Source organism: Antennarius striatus, chromosome 23 (assembly GCF_040054535.1).
Source record: "Antennarius striatus isolate MH-2024 chromosome 23, ASM4005453v1, whole genome shotgun sequence".
Taxonomy (NCBI): domain Eukaryota; kingdom Metazoa; phylum Chordata; class Actinopteri; order Lophiiformes; family Antennariidae; genus Antennarius; species Antennarius striatus.
In genome coordinates this window covers 6,049,019-6,066,561 of record NC_090798.1, presented here as the reverse complement: position 1 = coordinate 6,066,561, position 17,543 = coordinate 6,049,019, and the positions used below count along the sequence as shown (strand labels likewise).

Here is a 17,543-nt window from a genome sequence, read left to right as displayed (position 1 = left end):
GCGGTTAGATCATTAGTGGAGTTAAAGGGTTTTTTATTACCTTTGTCGAGTAGCCACTCGTCAACTACCCGACCGAGTCGGTATGGGATTCTTTGTCTAGCAATAGCCAGGCGCTCATTATCAAAGCTCCCTTTAAGAAATTTGGAGAAGACAAATTAAGAGAGGTTACAAAATCTGGAAGTTAAAAGGTTAAAGGTTAGAAGGGCAACAATGCAAATGGTTAGCAAGTTATGTGCTTTAAATCATCTTTAGGTAGGACAGGAAGAACTTGAGGATGTGTTTTTGGCCTGTTTTTTTTTTTTTAGGCAAGTTAGCAACAATCTAGTTACCTTCAGTTTAAGTTTTTTATGTACTAAAAAGTTAAACAGATTTATGAATGTTTTAGATATAATATGATTCATAACTTATGATAGCTGTTGGCAAAGTGAGTACAAATTAAAAATGCATGTATTCATCAAGGTAGAATCACACAGAATTAAAACACTGTAAAAGAAAACAGCAGGAAAATACATCTCAGCAATAAACTCTTTCACATGAGCATGAGACAGAAGTAAAAAAATATTTCATGGTTGTTTCAAGGAAGACATGTTTTAGTTTGAATTCCACACAGAGACCCAGCCTCACCCCCCCTACACACACAAAATCCTGTATTATCTTAGATCCAACTCTTAATGAGAAAAGGATTTATTGAAGCTGTCAGCACTCAAGTTTTCTCATTCCTTTGCAAATGTATTAACTGAGCACTTCTCGGTGGCACATGGCAATTAACATCACTTCATCAGTACGTCTCCAATGTTTCATCGCCGCTGTTCAAATTCCATCCCTCCCTTAATTATTTCTTACTTCCCTTACCCCGCACCCCTCCAAAAAAGAAAAAAAAGCTAACTTGTGAAGGGGGGGCAAAATTTCTTTCGGTTTCAAAGAAAATTACATGTGAGAATTTGAATGGAAAACTGTGTCCTTTGCTGCGTACCAACTGCTAGAAATCAGGTCTAAAGGTGTTTTCTCACCAATTCTGATGCTTGTATTGGTCACATTTAAGGAACCAGTTTTGAAATGCCCTTAAAAATCTGTAAGAAAAAATTTACGAGCAATCTGACCCCTGGATATGTATTTGAAAGTAACTGTTGTGGAAACAGTAAATGACTGAAGAAATGGTCCACAGAGTCCAGTTAAAGTGAAGAAGGGTATGGAACCAACATATAATCAGTAAACAACACAAGCTGTGAAGTATATCCAGCCATTTCTCAAATATGCTTTGATTTTTCTCTCCTCGCTGCTCTGCGGTGCTGCAGTGATCTAAAATAGACCTCCTCCCTATTTTGCAGTACCTGCCTCCACTCCCCAGGGGTCTCCCTACCCACGCCTGCCTGTGGAATAATGACTTGCAAAGGGTGGATTGGCGCGTGTGCTTGCTATATGAGGTTGTTAGCGCGGAGTAAAGAGGGGCCATTGTGAAAAAAAAGATAATGACAAATGAATGAAAAGCGGTAGAGGAGGAGGAAAGGATAGCTGGCAGGAGCATTGAGAGAAGAGAACAAGCTGTACAAACATGTCGGAGTAGGCACCGTACAGTATGTACGTAAAGTTTTGTTCATATGCTGCAGTCATGTGTTCATATGCGCTACAGCTGGCTAAAATTAGGAAGGAAAGCAGTAGTTCAATCACTATAATATTTAATCGTCCTTAATGGTGCTTTTTATTGCAGGCAATATTTCTTTCATTAACCCTACAGGGGGTCAGAAATATCTGAACTGCAGAGTCATTTTGTTTCCCATTTTCTATGAGCTTTTAGCAACTGGAAAATCTATCTAGGGAAAGCAAACTGTTCCAAATTAAGAGCAACTTATATTGCAGTGTTAGCAGGGACCAATTACAGGCACGTGTTCAAACTGCACCTACGATCAGCCTTCTGGAAAGTCAGCGCGGCAATTATGGTGCATCCTTCACACCAGCCTATTTTAGAGGTGACACGGGCAAACTGCAGCAATCAACGAATTACAGAAAAAGAAAGTCCTGGTGGTGCACAGAGAAGGACAGAAGAAAATAAATAGAAGGATGGGGGGGGGTAACTCTGATGAGAAGAGGCGATCAAAATAAAAAGACGGTGAAAAGAAGACAGTGGGAGGTAGAAGTCCTCGGTGAGATGAATCAATCCTGCCTATGTTCTTCTCCTCCTGCTGCATCTGCGTTCTCATCCATAAATCCTGACTAAATCTCCTCCCTCCTTTGACTTCCTGGTGTGAATCATACGGAGGAAGCGTCTTCCTTTAACTTAATCTGATGAAGGCTCCATTTTATTGTACGAAGATGAGTTCATCATAAAATAGAGAGTTCACCCACCCTTCTTTCTTTCAAAGTCCATCTGATTATGTTCTTCCCAATTCCATCCATGCTACGTCTTCCAGCTCCCTCCTCCATTTCCTTCTTTCTTTTTGGTTTTACTTCCTCCTTCTCTCCACTGTCTCCATCCTTTCTCCATAATGTTTACTTTTTCTTTGTACATTCTCCTCGCCCATCCTTCATCCACTTCTTTCACCCGGCCCTTACAGTCCCTGTTTTTGCATGGAAAATTCCATTTTATCTGTCTATCTTTATCACCTAGCAACAATGTTAATATATTTATAGGAGATTAATTGGAGTAAGTGTGTACTAGGGAAAGAAATAAATGCCAAGAGTGAAGTGCGTGTTCTGTATGTAAATGTGTGTATTCCTTTCCTTGGTGAAAAGCAACATCTTCATCACCAACTGAAAAAAAGGAGGAATCAAAAAATGATGCTTCGTGTATTTACTCTAAACAAAAACAGACATGAGGAAAAATACTGGAGTCGAAATGGAAAACATGAGCTTTCATACAACAAGAAATGTGTGTGGAGCCACCAGAAAATAATACTTCTGTTGAAAGGCCCCCCCCCCCCGCTCCACAAAATATCAAGATTCCTCTTTGTCGTTCTATTTTATTCACATCTGTGTAAAATCCATGGAGAATTAAATCCTTTGGAGTGAAGCAGGAAAACTTTTCCCTCTGTGCTTTTCTCCTGACCACCTGAAGTTTACTCTGCATGAGAATGGAAGGACAGATTAAACAGCTGGGCCCTTGTCTCCTCCCTTACCACCATTATCACTCTCTGCTCCAACAACTACTCCTTTCCCTGATATGCAGAGAAACAATGCTATCAGACCTGGAACTACAAGAAATCAGATGTTTAGGAGGGAAAGTAAATAAACTAATAAATCAATCATTGCCCCTGGGTTGTACATTTTTATTAGTACACAAACTTGATGTATGAACATTACTGGCTACTGTATGTTTATTGTTTATGTAAACAAACATGATCACAATAATAGTATTAAAAGTACTAGCTTAGTCAAGCAAAAATGCCGATGATGTCATATTGATGTCACCACGGTGACCTGAGCCTGGAAAGAAAATTTCCAATGTTGCATGATAGGAAATGTAGGATACAAATTCTTTCAGGTACTTCTGTGTTGTTTTATCTTGAGCAGGCGTAAATACCAGATCAGGTCTCACTCACATAAACTCTCTTCTTTACAGTAAGAAATGCAGAAATATACCTGCAATAGTATAAAAAAAGTAATTAAAAAAGCATTTATCAAAGTATTATCCACTTTGCTGTGTTCAGATTTAAAAAGTTTATGTACAGCAGTGCCAAGCCACAGCAATTCAAAGTTTCTATTCATGCTCATTTAAAGCCTCTTTATTCACATGGCACACTCTTTAAATTTGTGGACATCTGGGCATAAAAGCTTGTGTAATTTAATTATAGGCACGTAAACACTCAAAAACAAACAGAGCCAAGGTGTGAACCATCTCCTGGGAGATGTTGTGCATGTCAACACCAGAGCCTGACCCACACTATTCTGGTATTTCTGGACAGCCATCATGCCTGTTACTCTGCAATCCCTGCGGACACTAATGTCCACCTGCAAGCCAAAAACCTGACTGTCCTTATTTTGAACCCCATGTTTGATGTCTAGAGAACAGCCATGATGGGACCTGTCCTGAGAAGGCATCACAGCTGCTGGGTCAGGTGAAGGGCGCTTCACCTTAGGGGCATGGAGAACAAGGGCAGGTGAGAGACCTGTTTCTGGGTCTGTCTGGGACAGTTGTATTCGGCTGTCCTGATAATTCAGTTTATGGATGTCCCATCATGTCCCATTTTGCTGTTTGTCTCTTTCAGTGCATGTATGCATCTGTGAGACTGCATGAAAACATGTCGAGACTTTTCAAGGGGCCAACCATAGATCATGCAGCTCCGCAGGCAGCCAGATGCCCTTCTACAAGATGCTAACATCGGAAATCCATCCACAAGAATGGAGGTTACATTGGAGACAACTGGCCACCGGTCATTAGTCTCCCTCCCCCTAACAAAAACTTCCCTCTGTCAAGGTATCCTCATTCTGTTTTTTATTAGGTAACTTTAGATGGATTGTTTTCATATCCATTTGCAGGGAAGGGGCAAGGAAAGTGCCCTATGCACTGCAACCCGCTGTTACTGAATGTAAAATGACAGAATGAATAACTGCTGTGGTGAAATCAATAAAAATAGGACATGATTTTGGATAATTTAATGTAGCCACAAGAGGACACAAGCCAGTGTCTTGTTGTGCCGGTCCAAAGCCCGGATAAATACAGAGTTTTGTGTCAGGAAGGGCATCTGACGTAAAACTTTTGCCAGATCAAAAATGCAAACCAAACCTATGACTTCCATACCGGATCGGGTGAGGCCAGGGTTAACAACGACCGCCATCGGTGTTGTTGAGAGTGTGGAAAAGAGGTGAAGAAGCGTGTACAGGTGGGGTGGAACAAGTGGAGAAAAGTGTCTAGTGTGATGTGTGATCAGGAATAAGTACGTCACAGGGACAGCACATGTTCAAGGTTTTGGAGATAAAGTCAGAGAGGCCAGACTGAGATGGTTTGGACATGTCCAGAGGAGAGATAGTGAATATATTGGTAGAAGGATGCTGAGTTTTGAACTGCCAGGCAGGAGGCCTAGAGGAAGACCAAAAAAATATGAATAGATAAAAGCTCAAAATGAATTCAAACTACAGTGGCTTGTGAAGTATTTTCACCCCTTGAACTTTTCCACAGTTTGCAATGTTACAAATACAAAAACAAAAAAAAAATCTCATTGGAACTTCGTGTGAAAGACCAACGCAAAGTGGCACACGGTTGTGATGTACAGTTGTGAAAATTATGCATGATTTAAAAGTTTGGGTTTTTTTCTTACAAATAAAGAAGTGAAAAATGAGGATGATGCTGTCATCATCATTCTCTGAGGCATTAGTGTGTTCAGAGTGATCCACAGTGTTAACTTTTTCACTGAACAGTGTTTTGCCTTAAGGCCAAAAAATTTAATTTTTTGGCACTTCTTCCATGTGTTTGCAGTTTGAAGCTGCTCTAAAACTTTAACCTTGACCTGTCTGAAGTGTTCCTTGGACAGCATGATGCTGTTTTTTCTCCCCAGCATTCTCTTAACAAACCTCTAAGTCCATTACAGAACAGTTGTGTTTGTACTGAGATCAGATTATTTACTCTATTTAGTTACTCTAGCTACTTATCTAGTCATTGGGTCAACATTACATTCAACAATCATCAGGCAACTTCTGAAGGCAATTGGTTGCACTCAGAAAAGAAACAGTGGGCTACTTTTGCACACTGCTCTTTTCAATATTACTTTCTTCGTACTTCAGAGTTGCATGCCACTATCTGTTGTTCTATTACATGTTCTATTACATTATGAAACATACTTAAATATATATAAATTCAAGGGGCATGATTACTTTTCCAAAACATTGAATACAAAGCTGTTTTTTTTCTCCCTCAAGTCTTTCGAGCCAAAGATTGTGGGAAAGAGATTTGTTTCATGTGAAGTGCAGAAGAAAACGAAGCCCTCGTCTTCCGACTGCACACTTTTGTTGAATGTGAAGACATCGCCCACAGCGTGCATCCACATTCACTTGAAACAAATGACGCCTCACCACTTTAACTCTTTGCTCATCTTTCATCAGCATGGCAGTCATCAATTAGGTAGGCTCATTTTCACTTCTTCCCCTCTCTCTTCTCGTGTTCGACAGGATCTCAACACCCTTCATCTCAGCCACGGTGGATTTGCGCGAGGGTGGCTGTCACAATGAGCCAGAGAGAGCCGCCCCCCCAATCTCCAGTCCTGTGGAGATTAGAGTTGTCACTCTAATTACCTAAAACACTATTTTCCCTCTCTACCTCTGTTGCTACTAGGCACCCTCTCTCTAATAATTATTACTTTTTAGTAATTTCACTATTATTTGTCTCTTTGTCCATCATTTGTAGCCGTAAGCCAATAAAAGGAGCTACCTTCCAACTGTGCAAGAGTCAATCAGAGTGAGTCACAGAGCCCCAGATGCCCTACAGGAAACCATGGAAAAAGGGGAAACTGTCATTATTTACAAGTTACTGAGCTGGATGCCCTCATTTAAGGCTTTGTTCCTGCTTTTTCTAATTGTAAAGTTAAATAAAAGATAATTCCGACCCATGAAAATTGTCCTTAATGCACAGATCACTTAAAATTTTAACTTGTTTTCCTTGTGGGCCTAATAAGACTGGAGTCTATTAAGATTACTTTTTCCACTAATAACTATTTCACCTGTTAGACAAGCTAACACAAAGAATCCACTGAGCTTCTTCATAGTATCAGTGCTGTCAATTAAACAGACATTTTCCTCTTTATTAGTGCTTGAGTAACAACACTCAGTAGCCTGTTTTTTAATAAACCTAGAACAGTGCTACATCTACTTTAATGAATACTGTAGTGTTCAATATACAGATCCAAAACAAGTCATCAGTCAGCTAAAAGGCAAACACATACCATGCAACTGTTTGACTCAAATGCAACAAATCATTTCTGATCAGCTGCCTAAAATGTAGGGTTTGGAAAATTTTTTCATTTAAAACAAGAGACAGGAAGTTAATCATCACACCTTTATGCCATTTATCTTAAATGTCATTTTGATGCTAATGATGTAATGCTAATCTGTAAAACCGCATATTACAGTTGTATGAAAAAGTTTGGGCACCCCTGATAATTTTCAAGATTTTACTTTTATACATCAGTAGTTGTTTGGTTGTGCTACTTCAGTTGATATAGCAGATGAACACAAAGATATGTCAGAAGTGAAATAAAGTTTATAGGATTTACAAAAAGTGTGCAATATATACAAAAAGGATTCTGGTTGTGTTCTTCTGCATGAAGAATTTAAGCAGTGTTTGGGGTTGTTGTCTTGTTGATGTATGCAGTATTTAATATTCTTTACATTATATGCAAGAATCTGCTGATGCTGACTGGAATCCTGAGATCTTCAACTTTAACAAGATTGCCAGTACCTTCACCGTCCACACAGCCCCACAGCATGATGGGAACACCACCAATTTTACTGTGGGTAGCAAGTGTTTGTCTTCGAAGGTTGTGTATTTCATTCGCCCTGCATGCCCCTCAAATAACTTAATTTTAGTTTCATCAGTCCACAGCACCTTATTCCAAAATGAGGCTGACTTGTCCAAATTTGGGTTAGAAGACCTGAAGCGAGTCTGCTTGGGGCATTTGTGCAGAAAAGGCTTCTTCCGCATTACTCTCCCATTCAGCATCTCCTTGTGCGAAGTTTGCTGAATAGTTGACTGATGCATAGTGATATCATCTGCAGTGAGTTCATGTTGTGGGTTTTTGGAGCTGGTCTGTGTGTTGAGTTTGACTGTTCTCACCATCTTTATCTGCTTATCACAGATTTTTCTTGGTCTGCCACTCCGGGCCTCAACCTGTGGTCTTCCATTCCTTCACCATGTTCCTCACTGAATAAACTGAAATTTCTGAGCTAGGTGTTTTTATCCTCCTCCGAAACCATGAAGCTGAACAATCTTTGCTTTCAGGTCATTTGACAGTACTTTTGAGGCTCCCATGTTTCCACTCTTCAGAGAAAATGCAAAGAGGAGAACAACCTGTATTTCGCCACCTTAAATTTGTCATGACTAGCTTAACCTGTCTATGTAGCTCAAGGGTCAATGAGCTTACCAAAAACATTTTGTTCCAATAATTAAAGGTATTCAAATCAATAAAACAACAAGGAAGCCCAGATTTATGCACCTGTTCACTTTTCTTTATAATTATTGCACACTTTATGTAAATCCTATAAACCTCATTCCACTTCTCAAATATCACTGTGTTCATCTGCTATATGATATATTTAATTGAAACTGCAACCAGTGATTTATAAAGAAAATCTTGAAAATTATCATTTACATCACCTGCCTAGTGCTGCTGCTGTGCAAAATATAATTACATTTAGCATCATTAATGATACAAACCACTATGAGCTAACACATAAATGAGCCTATCCTACAGTAGAGCTGCCATAAAAGAGAAAAGATGCTTGTATATCACCCACACACACATCTATTATCATCTGCTCTGTGGACCATCAAAGTCACACAAGGCTGCTACAACCCTTCCTGCTCTGAGGCCCAATCCAGTAAAGCTAAATCTAGTCCATGCTCAGCTTATGTCCATCTGCCTCTGGACATTTGTCTAACATTTGTCTTAGAAAGTGTACCCCATTCCTCTCAAAATCCTGTTTCTCTACCACTTTTAGCATTTTAACTGGCACTTCTGAGTGCTCCCATATTGCTTTTGCCAGGAGGAAGAAGAAAGTGGTTCTTCTGCCCAAGCCTTCTCCCCTCACTCAGTCTTTTTATCTCCCTTTGCTAATTCACGGTTGGTTTTGTTTCTCTTTGTGTGTGCAGGTTGCAAAGACAAAGATGGATATCTAGAAACCGTATGGGACATTAAGCCAATGATGAAAACAGGGAAGATGGAGGACAGAGCATTGATGACACCTTTAGTGACCTTTTTTCTTTGACCATTTATCTGAGAAGTCTTAACAACTCAGTTGGTAGAGGCGGAGCTGACCTCACCATCACAGAGTTTCTCCTGATGAATCGACCATTATCCTCTGTCCTTTTTTTCCTCTAATGACCAGCTTTCATCCCTTAAAAGCCTTACAGAATAAAGGAAAAGACTAACAACATTTGTACTTCATTTTGACTCTTTCTACTTCCATTCTGGATTTATGAGCTGCATTTGTTGCGTTGATCTACTCAAAATGAACACTGCTGTGTTTGAGTACATTTTAAGTAGAACATCATTTTGTTAGCAAGGACAGTTTGCCATGAAATTATTCCTGGCTTGCGGACAATAATATATTGTGTGTGTGTTTGCCTGTGCTTTCCTGTGAGGGCCGTGTGGGAACTGTGTCGTACTGTAGAGGCTGGCTGTAATCATATCTTTTGTGATCCAATCCAATTTGTGAAGTGCTTATTATTCACTAAGACGCAAAGCCTCATCCATCACAGGACTGACAGCGACAATTCATCCTACACTTTGTTGTGAGTATTGTTGCTTTTCTTGCCTTATATCTCCCCAGCAGACCCCACTTCTATTTCCCCACACCCTGCCTCCATGGCCACTTTCTCATTCTAGCTCCAAACTAAAGTTAAATGACAGATTTCTGCTTATCTTTTGCCTGTAAATACTGTTAAATGAATGTGGAAAAAGAAGAAGGGCATAATGACAAAGTTATGAGGCCACAAAATATGGTAATTACAGCCAACATGCTGCGAAAGTAACGATACAACTAGAATTGTGAGATGCGTAATGATTATCCAAAGCTCAGGGGGTACAGCAATGAATTGAAAATGCCAAGTGTGGTATAAACCCACAGGCTATAGATGGCTTTGAGTAGAAGCTCCTTTGCAGAAGCATAATGTGATAATTTACTGTTGTGAATTAGTATCAGGGCAATTTTTGGTGATTTGGCTATTTGTACTGAGAGATGGCAGAAGGCTTGTGAGACAGGTAGGTGCAAGTGAAACCTCCAGCAAATTCTGAGAAGATACCGTAGGTTAACACTGCATATGTAGCCATAACATCAGCAGTTGTGGGACAGAGGGATTAATGCTGCAGGAGACCCAAACCCACCACATCTGACCTCTCTGCACGCTAAAAACAACAAGGAAAGAGACACACTCACAGAACAATAACACGGTGGACGATTTCACAAAAGCAATAGATGTGATTGATCTGAGGTTCTAAAGGTATAAATATTTATATTTTAAATTATTGTTGTTGGTGGTGGTTCTTTGTTGAAGGATATAGAATAACACAATATTGAATGGCTAATTACCGGTATGTACAGACACACCTCAGGAGAAAATCAGTGGGAAATGATGATGATAATGCTGTCCTCTGTGTGTAATTAGAAGAAAAGGATGTCAGATGTTATGAGGTTATGAGTAACTTCTGTGAAATAAATGCAGTTTGGTAATGTTTTTTCTGTATATATTTGCAAATTCTGTATTTTTCTCACTCGTTCAGATTTTGAGAGATGGGTTGAAAAGCTGCAACGTTTGTGGCCAGATTGGATCAAAGTTTGATTACAAGTATAGACTGTAAATCTGGATCTCCCAGACAAACACATGAAAAATAATGCATTTCACAATTTTTGCCACCACAGAAGCCATGCTAACAGGTTTGGAAGCATGGCCTTCAGAAAAGTTTCAGTTTTATAGTATGAATCTATTCATTTTTTATGGATTTTCATCAGTAAATAATGTTTGTTAAAAAAATCCAAAAAAGTCAAACATGGTCAAGCTTAAATTAATATTTTTCAGTCTAATCCTAAGTAAATAAGTATAAAAAATATGAATCAAGAAAAAGTTGATTGCCAATTAATCATTTAATATCACCAGTCCCATCTCAGTGAAAAAGATTTAGATCTGTCAGAAATCCTGGGTAATGGTTGAAGGGATTTTTAGACTCACTGCAAAAGTTTTTTGTGTATTAGGGAAAATGTTGAAAAACAGAATGTTACAGAAAGTGAAAAAATATATATGAATGTATCTGTTAACTGAATCTCCACCAGTATTTATTGGGTCTATTCCTGTCATGCACCAACCTCCCGTGTTATTCTGTATAAATCCATCAAGTGGATACTGCATAATCCCGCTCACAGACCAACCAATTAACCAAAAACCGTGGGTGACAAGAAAACCCCATGTGGAAGGTAGCATATTTAAAATACAATTTTTGCATTTAAGTTAATTATTTGTCATTAATGATCAATCAATTATAGAAATAAGTAAGGTGTCTCTAATAATATAACATGTTACTGAGCACACAAATTGGTGCTCCATCGTCTGTAGATTTCTGTTCCACAAAGATGCTACATGCCACAGCAGCATTAGAGCCTCAAACAAATAGATGTCATTCCAAAATGTGTTTCAGTGGAGGCTGACTTTCTCCCACACATATGCATATTTACTATGGCCACACGCTATACTGTATGCCCTGATGCAACCCGTCATCACCACAATTCTTTGCACATGCTTGAGGTGGGCGATAACAAATAGTACAATTGCAGTAAGGTATGCATGATTTTAGGGAAAGCTGCTGTGCAGTGAAACTTAAATATAATGTTTTTGTCTATTTTTCACCACAAATACATTTGCTGCTGAAAATGTCCAAGCAGAAAAAGTATTCTAACCACACTTATTCAATTGTACTGTTTTTGGAAGGGCAGGGGAGAGGGAGAGATGGTGTTAAAAAGACAGCTAATTATCTCAGGTATGCTGTGTTGAAGTCATCGCTCTCTCTTATACTACGGTGTGCTGGACCTGCCGGTCTGAGGGCCACATACTGAAGACTGTTAGCTGAAATGCTTGTCGATCATTAGCTCTCTAAAGAAAATCATCAGGGTTCCATCACTTTGGAGCCCACACAGTTTAGCAGAAAATTTTTTAATATTAAAATTCTAAGATAAAATGTCTGATCTACTAGTCTGATCACAATGAATGCTAAGAGTCGCAAAACTCTGGGTTACTTGGTAACCACTGTCCTCTGAGTGCCAAGACTGACTCCTCATCAGAGTCATTCAAAAACAAGTGTCTATCCACAATAGTCAGAATGGGACGCTGTGCATGCTTTAGAGCAGGATTTTTTTATTCTGAGAAACACATTCTTTTCATTTGTTAGCTGGGGACACAAAACGTACATTTGGAGCATTTCTCTAGCCAGAGAACGATAGTTACAACAAAAAATAAAATGAATGTTAACACCTCAAGTCAGAAACCTTCCAGCTGTGATTATAACTGAGAAGAATCAGGAGGTTGCCATGCTAGGGGGGTGCATTTGTCTAAAAATAATTCTTAGCCTTTTGCCGATCACAAATGAGTCAGAAACTCTTCGGGACAGTGGCTCAGAGGGACAAATAAACCATTGCAGACTAACAGTCTGCTTCTTTTTTCAGCATGTGACCACCAAATAAAGGGAATCTGGTGTGAAATGGCGCAATTATGTCTGGTGTGTTATAGCTTGTTAAGCATGTTTGTTCTGCTGTTGCCAGGTAGAGGTGCTCAGTGTGATCCGGTCAGGTGGGGGGGGGCAATGAATTTTGCTACAGGACCCACTGGGGACACCTGACACACTACATTAGCCGGCCCTGTGCTTCTCTGATACTTTCAGTCTGCTTTCTGTCCATCAAATTCACATATGTGTACACACACACACACACACACACACACACACACACACACACACACACACACACACACACACACACACACACACACACACACACACACACACACACACACACACACACACACACACACACACACACACAAATAATGACACCCATGTAACACTCACACACAATCCCCGAGGACAACACTTTGTGGTACACCAAGAGAAGTGTTGCTTTGCTGTTAAAAATGTGCCTGACCGGTGATGATCGTGTTAGCTGTTAACATCCTGTCTCTCCAAATCATCACCTTGCAGCAGCCTTATGTTCATAATCCCAGAGAAGCAATTGAAACAGATCTCTCCTAATTTTTGCATTGCAAGACAACATATCTGAAAAAGATCTCTGGATTATTGTATAGAATTTCCTATTTACGTTCTTTTATCCTTACTGACACTGATCTTAAATTATATCTCTGCAAATTTTCACATTTCTCAGGCTTCAGTCTGCAAGACGATGAAGTCCACATGTGACTTTATATGCACAATGGAGCAGTGGCATCTCATTTAGGTTACCTGATGTGAGTCCCACAGAACTCTTTTGGGCGAAAATGTACAATTGAAACCTTAAAAACTGACCTGAATGCTCCTTTTTTTAAAAAGAGCTTTCTCTATATTCTTCTAAATCCAGCCACATTTAGACTGACATAACTCTGAAAATTGCATATTGTGATTGAAGCTCATTTTGTTTCACTAAAAAACCCCCCATAAAATGTCTAAAACTATTATCTGGGACACACGAACCTGCACCGAGGAAGCTCCATTGAGCTCTCAATCGTCACTACACAACGTAACCGCCTTCTCTTTTTACACACCTCCTGTTTCAATCCCTCTGTCAGTCTTTTCCTTAAGCACTCCTCCACCCTTTTGTGCCTCAGTCTCATCTGTGGGTTTTCTTCCCTAATGTGTAACCCCCCTTCCCCCTCCCCGTTTCCCCTGGATGTCGCTGCACAAGACAACGACAACTAGAACCTTCAAAGAGGGGACTCAGAAATAGCTTTTATGTTTCTCGCTCGTGTAAATGAATCAAAGCGATTACACACCAACAAAGTAGCAGCCCCCTCCCCATCATTCATCCACTTCCTTCCCTTAGTCCTCATAAAACTTCAGACAGGCTCCGAAACCCTGACAGACAAATACAAAATTCATCAAGCTGATGAACAACAGCAAAATAACACTCTTCAATTCTTAATTAGCTGAGAAAATGGGAAGGGAGGTTTGACTAAGACAACAGCAACAGCAGTAAGGAGGAAGGAAGGAAAGAGAAATAAATAGAATACAATATGGGCTTTGCACGGAGGCTTCTTCATGAAAGAAAAGATACATTTGGATGATGACATGTGCCAGTGTTAACAAGCAGCCTTTTTGGAGCACCTAGTAAGTTGAGGGGCATTTTTTTGACGTAAGAGGCAGCAAAAAGGGCTGCATTTCCATTATAATTATATATATAATTAAAAATAGTGGAGTGTCACAGGGTGCTACCTGTGTTGGCTAAGATGCGCGCCCCTCGCCATGCTAACAGATGAGCAGAAGAAAAAGCTTCTTTCAGCGCCAAAACAAAGATTCCGAATAGAGGATCACTGCTGTGACAGAGAATGGCACAGTCCCACTGCTCTATATGTCAACCAGAGAAAATATCATGGTCGCATTAGTGGCACCCCTCCTGCTGTCAGAAACAATGATGTTCCCTAAGAAGGTATTGTTAGACTGTGGAGATGGAATTCATTTATTTCAGAGGAGAAAATATTTGCAGATCTTTGCATGTACCTGAGATTTAAGACTTTTAAATTCTGAAGTATTAGTTGGCACTGGGCCCATTGATACCCAACCTGGCAGGCAGTAGATCCTGGTTAAGCCTAGTGTTTACTGAATCAAACTCATGGCTGGAATACAAAATGTCTTCCTTTGAACAACCGTGAAACCAGGGTAAACACAGTGGAGAGAGAAACTAATTGAGAGCTTCTGCACAGTCAAAAATAACCTCATAATTTAGGCCAAAACTGCGTGATTATGGTCAAACAACAAGCAGCGAATGAGCTCACCCCCAGCAGTGACTAATCGGGTGTTTGCCCTCGTTTTAAATATGTATGTGTAATGATGCTGTGTCTGTGTTTATCGTGGAGCAGAAGTATGACTTATGAACACCTCAGCATACTTTTCCAGCGTGATGCGTCCTCTCTCTGTATTGCGCCTTGTTCCCATGTGTCCGGAAAGCACCTGACTGGCACACTTACATTCTACTGGCATCATTTCAGTCGTGGCTCTCTCTGTGCCAGCCACCACAATAGTAGGCTAACTGTGGAGAGCTGGAATCTCCTAGAGAGAGACTGATTGCCTTGGGAATGCCACTTGGCTCTTCCTGCCTTTTGGACCAGAACCTGACTTTATCCCTAAGAATAATGTGATGCTGTTTTTAATAAGAATTCCATGATAAATAAAGCAGAACCTTGTTGGTTTTAGCGATACATGAAAAGCCAATCAGTATTTTTTTTTTTTACAAAGCTCCTTCTTTCTTTCTCCACTGTGTTATCCATTTTGTATAAGAATACAATTTTGTGAACATTCAGATCAAACAATGATGACTCCTTCCCTCCCCCAGACCCCAGACTGAAGCCCCCTGTTCCTACCTGAGGGGAAACGTTCGATGACAGGCTGGTTGTCCACCTGTAGAGTGGCGTTTCCACCACTGCGAGTAAATCGCACCACATGGTACTTGCCATCGCTCACCATCACCGCGCTCTCCTCGATGATTATGTCGTCCGTTCCCACGTTGAAGATCACGCCGATCTTTCCCCGTTCCTGTAGACAGACGATGACAGACACTGTGAGAGGAAGGCAACATCACAAACACTCTTTGAACAACAAAGGACTATTAGTAACCTTACAATAACTCTGTTGGTGTAAATCAAATAACCCCTAACCATAACTTAACTTAACCTGGTTTATGTCATGGTCTCCATAGGATTTATTTTGAACCTTTCTTCTTTGGAGCAGCAGTAAATTAGTCCACTAGGTCTAGGGTTAGGGACCGAAGGGTGATAGTTTCAAAGCCCATGTAGATCAAAAACTTTTAAAATCTTTTTTTAAAATTTTATATACTTATTATGATCCCTGAAGGAAAATTAAGATGGGAGACTCGAGTATCTTTGTTAATGAAATGCATGCATATACTGTATATATATAGCGTGTGTGTGTGTGTGTGTGTGTGTGTGTGTGTGTGTGTGTTTGTGTGTACATTAGTGTCTACAGGCCCTTGTAATACACACAAACACACACAAGGGGGCCTGTAAGCATGCAACGGGATGTAGAGTGGCGGGCAGCTCCTTGTTGGTGTGCCCCAAATGAGCAACTTGTGAGGGGGATGGCGCCTTGCTCAAAGGGGCCTTGGCAGTGCTCTGGAGGTGAGCTGACACCTCCCACTGTCAGCTCTCACTCTGGGTGTTTTTGGGTGGAAGTGGGAATCGAACCGCCCAACTACGAACATTGGACAACCGGCTCTACCGCTAGCCCCTTTTGGAATGTTTTCAACAGGCTGATGTTGGACCCCAGGAGGTTACCAGCTAACAATACATCATTACAATTATATCAGCATGCTGATGGTCACATTTCACCACACTGCCTTACGGAGTATGGCTTGTATGATGACAAATTTTTCAATTTCATTGCAGATATCAAGATACCGAGTCACCAAACGTCATTGTCTGTACGTTTCATGACACTAGAAGCATCAGAACTCACATCAATCTGCTAAAGAACTGAAAACTTCTTGAGGACTCAAACACCTTTAGTATCAATCTGGTGATCTTCTCCCCTTTCCCTTCTATTTCTGTTGATGGTTGCCCACTGCTTTACGTTTATAACAGTCAACCACTTACTTACGCTGTGGTTGCTATAGTCACTCACAAGAAAGGTCGAAGTCATTTATGGAGTTATTGTTTACCGGGGAGGCATAGAGCAAGGTAAGAGTGAGGGAAGCAGACTGCATGCATAGAAACCTCCATTACAGACAATGTCTCTGTCAGGCAGTAAATCTTCAGTTACAGTTTTACGTTCCACATCCAGGTTAGAATCAGTCCCAACTGTCCTTTTGTCCACAGTGTTGACAGAAATGCTTGTTTATTGCCGCTTCAGGTTCAGCCTATTTACACAGGAGGGTCACGTTTTCACGCTGCTATCTGCCCATTGCAGAAAAAACTTCATTGATTCCATTATATCATTAGCTATGTGCTTTTATTTTTTACACCTTCCACATGCTGAGATATTCAAAGGTGAACGTGTGGCTTTTGCTGGCGGCAGTTTTCCATTATTCATGGATGATTAACCATTTAAAAAAAGGAAAACAAACCATACTAATGTTAACAGAACTTAAAATAGCAAGTTAATTAAGTAAATAAGTGCAGAGGTTGTGCAGTAAGTTAATGAGCGGTATAATCACAACCAAATGTATGTGCATTCCAACCATTCTTTTGAGCTGTATGAAGTGGTTACAGAATTCAGCCGGGGCCATGGTATGGCCATGCACTGATGACAGATACAATTAGAATATTAATTAAGCATTTACTATGAGGGTGCAAGTGGAAGTGTTGGTGACCGTGATTAATGGCATAGAGTAATCCACAGAAAATAAGAGAATGTTGAGCACCAGAACAAACAAGTGATGTGGAGGTGTAACAGGAAACACACGCAGCTGAGCATCTTCCAAATGCAGATCATAACTATGTTACACTAGACCTTGACGGTATGCTCAAAAGATGATTTCTTTGTGCAAAGATGTTTCAAGGTCTCAAATAGCAAAGTGCTTTTCTTCCTCTTTGGTGTTTAATCAATTGATTCATGTAATAGACTGACCCTTACGGTCTCTCTGCCCACTCTCCACATGCATGCTTATATCTAATATTGATTCTAAGAAGTAAATAC

The 17,543-nt window shown here is 40.2% G+C and overlaps 1 protein-coding gene across 4 annotated transcripts in view; it reads right to left on the bottom strand.

The window, feature by feature from the left end:
- The window catches only part of nrxn2b (neurexin 2b), a 581,101-nt gene that overhangs the window by 29,155 nt on the left and 534,403 nt on the right, over nucleotides 1-17,543 (bottom strand). For 3 of the 4 annotated variants that reach the window (XM_068307857.1, XM_068307859.1, XM_068307858.1), the window contains 2 exons: nucleotides 15,254-15,425; nucleotides 41-130 (listed from right to left, as the gene is read on the bottom strand). In XM_068307857.1, coding sequence (XP_068163958.1) covers nucleotides 41-130; nucleotides 15,254-15,425 — 262 coding nt within the window. The remainder of the gene's footprint in view (nucleotides 1-40; nucleotides 131-15,253; nucleotides 15,426-17,543) is intronic. The other variant, XM_068307860.1, reaches the window with a different exon arrangement.